The 8,183-nt window shown below is 35.9% G+C and overlaps 1 protein-coding gene across 1 annotated transcript; it reads left to right on the forward strand.

Moving 5' to 3' along the window:
• Positions 1 to 221: 221 nt before the first annotated feature.
• LOC107831534 (glucose-6-phosphate 1-dehydrogenase, cytoplasmic isoform) lies at positions 222 to 7,571 on the forward strand (the record flags this gene model as incomplete). The annotated part of the gene is given in 16 exon segments (NM_001326264.1): positions 222 to 238; positions 1,270 to 1,503; positions 1,697 to 1,782; positions 2,158 to 2,212; positions 2,290 to 2,476; positions 3,198 to 3,355; positions 3,440 to 3,508; positions 4,051 to 4,109; positions 4,776 to 4,812; positions 5,370 to 5,441; positions 5,778 to 5,925; positions 6,083 to 6,178; positions 6,325 to 6,395; positions 6,814 to 6,929; positions 7,089 to 7,134; positions 7,219 to 7,571. Coding segments are annotated over 15 exon segments (1,536 nt in total). The 5' UTR covers positions 222 to 238; positions 1,270 to 1,335.
• Positions 7,572 to 8,183: the final 612 nt, after the last annotated feature.

The raw sequence follows: 8,183 nt of genomic DNA on the forward strand, positions 1-8,183 counted from the left end.
TCCAAACTACGGCGGCTCTATAGATCGTATAATTGTATAATTCAATATGCAAGTCAAAAAAAGTGGTAGGTGAAGGGCATCTCTATAATACTTATATATTATGATTTAAAATTACTATATACTAGTATCTTACAAAAATCCTTTAAATCACCGAAAACTTCGTTTCGCTTTTTGCCTCTCTTTTGCTCCTTGTAGTCTGTTGTTGCTTTTTTCTTTTTGTCTCTCACAATTTCTTCAGGTTTGATCCAACCCCTTTTCAATACCTAAAAAGTTGGTTTCTTGTCGCTATTCTGCTTAATTTCTGTGTCTAAGTTGGGTGAATTATTACTTCTTCTCATAATTTGGTAATTCCATCTGCTTAGTTCATTGCTTGCTTAATCAGTTCTAGTATATTGATCTTTCTTATGTCTAATTCTGGTTTAATTTTGCTCATATTATCACCAACTGCTTTTCACTGTATATTCTTTTAGGTATCTTTCTTGGATCCTCCGCCTTCTTTCTGAATATTTGTAGTCAAAATTAGCAAAGTTGATTACTTTTTGCAGCTATATCAAATCTTGTTAACTTCTCATTTTTCAGAATCTTCCACATTAGTGAATTTTACCATTTTCAAAGAAGAAAGAAAAAGCTTGAATGTTAGTGTTCGATCTAATACTGTTGTTTTAATCACAAACTCACAAGGTTCACATGTTATATGCTAGTTTTTGATTGAGTAGTTATTAATTTATAGATCAGAACTCACAAGGTTGAAGCGATCATACTTGGCTGAATTGAGTATTGTCTTCTTTGTGAATACTACTAGTCAATATTAGCAAAGTTGATTACTTTGTCCAGCAGTATCAAATCTTGTTAACTTCCCACATTCAGAATCTTTCATGTTAGTGTTTAATCAAATGAACACTGTTATTTTAATCACAAATTAGCAAAAGTTGATTACTTTGTGCAGCCTTATCAAATCTTGTTAACTTCCCACTTCTCAGAATCTTTCGTGTTAGTGTTTAATCGAATGAATACTGTTATTTTAATCACAAATTAGAAAAGTTGATTACCTTTTGGAGCCATATCAAATCTTATTAACTTCCCACTTCTCAGAATCTTTCATATTAGTGTTTGATTGAATGAACACTGTTGTTTTAATCAAAACTCACAAGGTTCAGATGTTATATGTTAGTGTTTGATCGACTGATTATTGATTTACGGATCAGAAATCACAAGGTTCAGATGTTATATGTTAGTGTTTGATCGACTGATTATTGATTTACGGATCAGAAATCACAAGGTTGGATTGATCATACTTCGCTGAGTTGAGGGTGAGCTGGTTGTGAGGCCTTGAAGATGGCAGCATCATGGTGCATTGAAAAAAGGGGTTCTATTCGGCTCGACTCTTTTAGAGATAATGATAATATACCTGAAACTGGGTGTCTTTCCATTATTGTTCTTGGTGCTTCTGGTGATCTTGCCAAGAAGAAAACTTTTCCTGCGCTCTTCAACCTCTACCGGCAGGTGAAGTTCACGTCTCATAACTTTTACTCCTTACTAGATTGACATTTTGTGTTTTCTCTTTGATTTCTATATTTACAACCTAATCATAGAAAAAATATAGCTAATCGTTCCTAGTTATACTACTAGTTAAACAGTCGTATGGAGCTTATTCTGGCAATATGCTAACTTTTGGCATTGGGCTGGGTACTCTCAGGGATTTCTGCAATCCAATGAAGTTCACATTTTTGGCTATGCAAGGACCAAAATTTCTGACGACGACTTGAGAGGCCGTATCCGTGGGTGAGTGCAATATCTTTTGCATTTTCCAGTTTCCATTTTGTGATGAAGTATTTTGTTGTTCACCTCGTCTCTATTGATGTAAATGTTCTTCAGATACTTTTTGTCTTGGTCTCCTCAATATGGGAAAGCAAGGATGTACCACAGTTTTTTTTTTTTTTTTTTAAAAAAACTAAGGTTTCAAGCTCATCTGTTCTTATGTAGAATGGTTTGTTTGCCACCATGTGCCACTAATTTTCCCCAAACAGAAAGAGCTTTTCGTTAAACTTTAGCTGCTTTCTGATTAGAGTATTCTTCTACTAGTATAGTTTCACTTTGCTGCGTCTCTTGCAAACCTGGCGAGAGTTTCTTGCGCTTAACAACCTTCTCTGATTGCAGGTATCTTTCTCAGGGGAAAGAAAATGAAGAAGAAGTATCGGAGTTTCTGCAGCTGGTGAGTGGAAAGATTTTTCATAATCTTTTCACCATTTAACTGATGTGCTATTTGCTCACTCGCCATTGTTCTTTCAGATTAAATACGTCAGTGGCTCTTATGATTCTGGGGAGGGCTTTAGTTTACTGGACAAGGCTATAGCTGAGCACGAAATTGCAAAAAATAGCACAGAAGGATCATCCAGAAGACTCTTCTACTTTGCTCTTCCTCCATCAGTATATCCCTCCGTTTGCAGAATGATAAAAAATTACTGTATGAACAAATGTATGTATTTCTTCTCATAGTGAGTTCCACTTGACTGATTACTAATGCAATTCTCATTCTGTTGGTCTTTCATTAGTAGGCTTCAAAGTCGGCTTTAAACATTTCTGCATGGTTATATTGGATATATGCTACTGTGCTAATGTGAATTAAAAGTTACGAATATGTGGTACCATCTCGGTATTTTAATAAAATCTTACCTTATCAAAAAAAAAACTATGAATATGTGTTACTGTTTTCTTACCTTCCTTTCTGGAAAAAAAAAATATTCCTTTTTAAGGTTGAATAATTGTCACAAATAAATGATAGATTATACGTTTTATAAAGAGGAAGCTCAAATTTAGTGCTATCATCATCTATTTTTGAAGAAGTAAAATGGAACGAATAAACTTGACTTGTACAAGAAAAGAAAAATCTCCTTTTCAGCAAACAAATAATTCTAATTTGTGCAAATTGATAAACCCTTGTGTTAAGTTTTCATTAGTTTGGGATGTTTTCTATTGTATAGTTTACAGCTTGGATGTTCTGTTGAATTTTTACATTCTAATTTTGATTTTGAAAAAAAATATTCCAGCTAACCTAACGAGTTATGACTTATGTAAGATGTCCTCAAGTCATCGTACTTGGTCAGATTGAGTGTGAATGAGTAGCTGTTTTCATTTTTGCTTGCGATGCTTTTGAATACTCAACAGAAATTGTTAAAGATTTTCTTGCAACATTCCAGCTGATCTTGGTGGTTGGACTCGCATTGTTGTTGAGAAGCCCTTCGGCAAGGATTTAGCTTCAGCTGAGCAACTAAGTTCTCAGATAGGAGAACTATTTGATGAACCACAAATTTACCGTATTGACCATTATTTGGGAAAGGAGTTGGTGCAGAATTTGGTACTTTCCAAAACACATATTTTGTTGAGTATGAGTTTTAATGAGTACGTATATTTATGTCATACTGTATGAAAACTACTGCAGTTGGTGCTGCGTTTTGCAAATCGCTTCTTTTTGCCGCTCTGGAATCGTGACAACATTGATAATATACAGGTATATTTCTCCCTTTAAGATACATGTTACAATACTAATTTCTTATGAAATAACCTATAAAGAAAATTAATGGCGTGTCATATTTGAAATCATTACAAATTAAAAAAAGTTAGGTACTCATATCCTATTAATGAAAATACAAAAGGTGCATATTACCTACAGGGCAGGAAAGGAGGCCTTCCTCTTAGCATATAATGAGATATGTCTGGCACCACTTAAATTGGTTTGCTTAGCTTGTTACTCAAGGGTCAGGTTCATGCCTCTCACAAATCGTAATGAGAAGAATAGTCTGTTGAGTGAGTTGTCTTGCCATTAACTGATGTATGGAGAAGAAACAACACGATGAGCCAATACAATGGCTAAGATCACGAAGGGAAATCTCAGTAGCCAATATTAGATCAATTTTTTGATATTGGTATCAGCTAACTTACCACATTAGTTTCCTTTCTTCTTTCTGTTTCTCATTCCCATGTTTTATCAGATTTTTTTAGTTGTGATGTCTGTCACCTCCAAATGGTCACTTTATGTCTCCACTTTTGCAGATTGTCTTTAGGGAGGACTTTGGAACTGAAGGTCGCGGTGGATATTTTGATGAATATGGGTATGCCTATGTCTCCTAGATGAGCTTGAGAACTTACTTTATTTTCTCTGTCCACCTTTTCTTATTGTTGGACTTTAAAGATACTCTGTCTCCAATGTAATCCTTTGAAATATAATAACATTGAGTGCTAGATGATTGATGACCGGAGTAGTTGTCGATTGACTATGAGTTCAGGTTAGAGAGTAGAATGACCTGCTGGAGGCAGAAAGAGAACAGAAATTCCACCATAATATGTCGAATGATGTTCTCAAAATTTAGTAAGTCGATTGGCACACCGTTCATACAAGTCGTGTCATGATGTGATTACAGAGATGGATTACTAGTTGTTGTTTTGGAGAGGGTTTGAGGTTGAACAACAGAGCCAGCCAAATCTAGCTATTGGGTACAGTCTAGTTCGCAGGTTCCTCTAGTTTTTAGCAGGTTTAGTGATTTTTAATGCCATTTGGGAAGTGATTTAGCATAACCAAATGAAGGCTTATCCAACTTCCAGTTAAACTATTCCTTTTTCTTGAAAATAGTGGCTTCTGCTCCCCTAACTTGAAGGATCAGATAGTCTTAGCAGATGTTCCAAATGAAGCCTAAAAGTTTTTCCTTCTCTGTACTTTACTAAGCTGCATTTTGAAAATTTCTGTAATAATTAACCTTGTTCTTTCTTCCATTTTGCAGGATTATACGTGACATTATTCAGAATCATCTATTGCAGGTGACCATCAATATTTTGACTTTAAAGCTAATAAGTGCTATCTACTTCTTATATTTTTTATTGTATAATATTGACTTGAATGAGTTTAAATGGAGTAACATGGTCAGTGAGGGTTCATATAGCCGACTCCAACTTGTTTGGGATTGAGGTGTAGTAGTTGTTGAAATGTCCAAATCATCATCATAGCTTTGTTAGTTAGAAACTTAAAATTTGAAGGTTTACTATTCTTCACAGATTCTCTCCTGAAAGTACATTATACGAAGCCAGTTCTTGACTATGTCTCAGGATAGTGGCAAAACTTATGCCTGCACATATTCATTCAGATCTGGAAAATCCATCAGCGTATTAAACTTTTGATAGATCCAATTATTTCCTTGCGTAGGCTTGTCCTTGTATTAATTCAAAACATCGGGGTTGGGGTGGGGTTGGAATACATTACCTCGCCCATCTTTTCCTGCTATTCTGAGTTTCAATTGCTCGAACCATTGAATAGTTGAACTCTGCACTGTGCTTGGGTACGTTTAGAATGCTTACCATTAGCGGCCTTCCAACTGCAGGTCCTTTGCCTTGTTGCCATGGAGAAGCCTGTTTCCCAGAAGCCCGAACACATCCGGGATGAGAAAGTTAAGGTATGTATCAGGTTAACACTGTGACAAAATCAATGTGGTTGCTTGCTTCTTTGTAGGATAAATAAGACAAGATAATCACTGTAACTACACTTTGCTCTTTCTTCTTTCCTGTGGCTTCTGCTTTTCATCTAGGTATTAGTTAGCTGAATCTGTGGTCTACCAGGAATTACAAAATAAATGACTGGAAGAACCAAAACACTATTTCCTGTACACGTTAGCGGTGCTGAAGTATTAAATTTGAATCAAAAACTTTCGAGCCGCTACAGTCTCGAATACTTGGTGATACTCCATTTTCCCATGGTTGTTTCACTTATTTTTTTCCCCTTATCCACACAGGTTCTTCAATCAATGCTTCCAATTAAAGATGAAGAGGTTGTTCTTGGACAATATGAAGGCTATAAGGATGACCCAACGGTTCCTGACAACTCAAATACTCCTACTTTTGCAACTATGGTTTTACGCATACACAATGAAAGATGGGAAGGTTAGATAATAATTTCACAAGTTAAAAATAGGTGTTTTAACTTTTGATCTCAGCCTTAGATTCCCTTATTATCTGTTGTTTCAGAGATGTACTTTGGCTACTCACCTTTATCTGTATCTTGGGTATCTTATATAGTTATGTGGCTTACCTGCTGCAGGTGTGCCCTTTATAATGAAGGCTGGAAAAGCACTAAATTCAAGAAAAGCAGAAATACGAGTGCAGTTTAAGGATGTTCCTGGTGATATATTTAGATGTATGTTTCAGGATCTCTCTAAGGATAATATCATTTTTTTCCTACTCTCTAACATTTTTCTAGATGTTTGTTTGTGACTTTATTGCTGTATATCAGATTTTCAGTCAGTTCAATGATGAAAATACCTTCTGTGACATATTAAGCAGGTAAAAAGCAGGGGAGAAATGAGTTTGTTATACGCCTCCAGCCTTCAGAAGCCATGTACATGAAGCTTACGGTAATGATAATAATTCTGTGCAACTCGTTCTGTTCAAGCTACTAGTTTGGTCATTCATCAAATAGTTTCAGAGTTTTCGTGGCCAGGAAGTGTTCAAATTACAATGTTACCCACTAGACATTTTCAAATAGAACTTAGGATATGTTGTACTTATTTATTTTTTGACAATTATGTTGCACTTATTTATCCCTCTTAAATTTTCTGTTTCTGTTCCGTCTTGGACTTCTCACGTGGATTAACATGTAAGAGAGAGAGAGAGAGAGAGCCGCTATTTTATTCATTTGCTAAATTTAAGAGAATAGGAGTTTCACCTATCAATTTTGTTCATTTGTTTCAAGGAGAGAGAAGAGAAGAAAAGGAACACTTCTTCTGCTTGTGTTCCTAGCTCAGTGACGTATTTTTTGTTACTCTAATGCAGGTCAAGAAGCCTGGGCTTGAAATGTCAACTGTTCAAAGTGAATTAGACCTGTCATATAGGCAGCGTTATCAAGGGGTTGTCATTCCAGAGGCTTATGAACGTCTGATTCTCGACACGTATGGTTCTCTGCCTTTGTGCATGTTGCCTTTGTTTGACTTATTTGGTTCTTGCATTACGCAGCCTGGCACTTATTGCATTGATACTATATAGTAGTATCACAACTTACAGATAACCATATCGTGCTTGGATTTACGATGTTTTCTTATTTTGTACAGAATAAGAGGGGATCAGCAGCATTTTGTGCGCAGAGATGAGCTCAAGGTATGTAGTGCATTTTCTTTTTAGTATGTTGCGCACTGTTACATAAACGCGGTTGGTAATAATTCTTATTCTGTTAAAATATAGGCCGCTTGGGAGATTTTTACCCCACTTTTGCATAGAATTGACGATGGAGAGGTCAAGCCAATTCCATACAAGCCAGGCAGCAGAGGTCCTGCTGAAGCAGATGAGTTGCTGCAAAATGTCGGTTACGTTCAAACTCATGGCTATATATGGATTCCTCCCACATTATAAGTTTGCAAGGAGTGTTGCGGATTACATTCTACTGTCCCCTAAATATGAGTATTACCTTGTAACTTTTGCCATGTATGATCCTGCCTATGTGCAAACTCGATGAGAAGTAAGATTTTCGTCGGTATAGGAGAAATATATCTGCATGTAATAATGTCATCTTTTTTAAGCTAATGCATGGAAGTTTGAATATATCTTAAGTTTTTCCAATACTGAAAACAGAATTCCTCCTCAACCCTTTAGCCAACCCCCCTCCCCCCCCCCCCCCCCCAAAAAAAAAAAAAACAAAAAAAAACACTCTAGTTTGCCAAAGATATCCATGTGTTAGCAGTACGTAACAAATCTTGGGACCTAGATCTGGTGAATATTATTATCTGGCTTTTCCTCACTGTAGCAACATGGATACAGACCTAATTTAGTGATGGAGAAGGATCACTGCCCACGAGAAGAGACTGGCAAAAGAGAATAACGTCCAAATAACATAGTAAGAAACAATTTTATTTGTTTTCGAAAATTTTATTTAATTCCATCCATGTGAACTTCACACAGCATGTTGATATAGCTGTTTCAGTCTAGATAAAGGAGGAGGGTTGTGATAGGTCGACAGTCAGCATAAAATTAGTCAATTTATGATGAAATCTCGTAGTAATTAAAACATTGAGACATGCTCACTTAGACACCTAAATAAAATGACATGAACAGTGAGGATTCATGTAATAAATTTTAACTAATTTGTGATTAAAGCATAATTATTGTTGTTGTTGTATCCTATCAACTCTCTAATGACAGGGACAATTAGG

Source organism: Nicotiana tabacum, chromosome 17 (assembly GCF_000715075.1).
Source record: "Nicotiana tabacum cultivar K326 chromosome 17, ASM71507v2, whole genome shotgun sequence".
Classification (NCBI taxonomy): Eukaryota; Viridiplantae; Streptophyta; class Magnoliopsida; order Solanales; family Solanaceae; genus Nicotiana; species Nicotiana tabacum.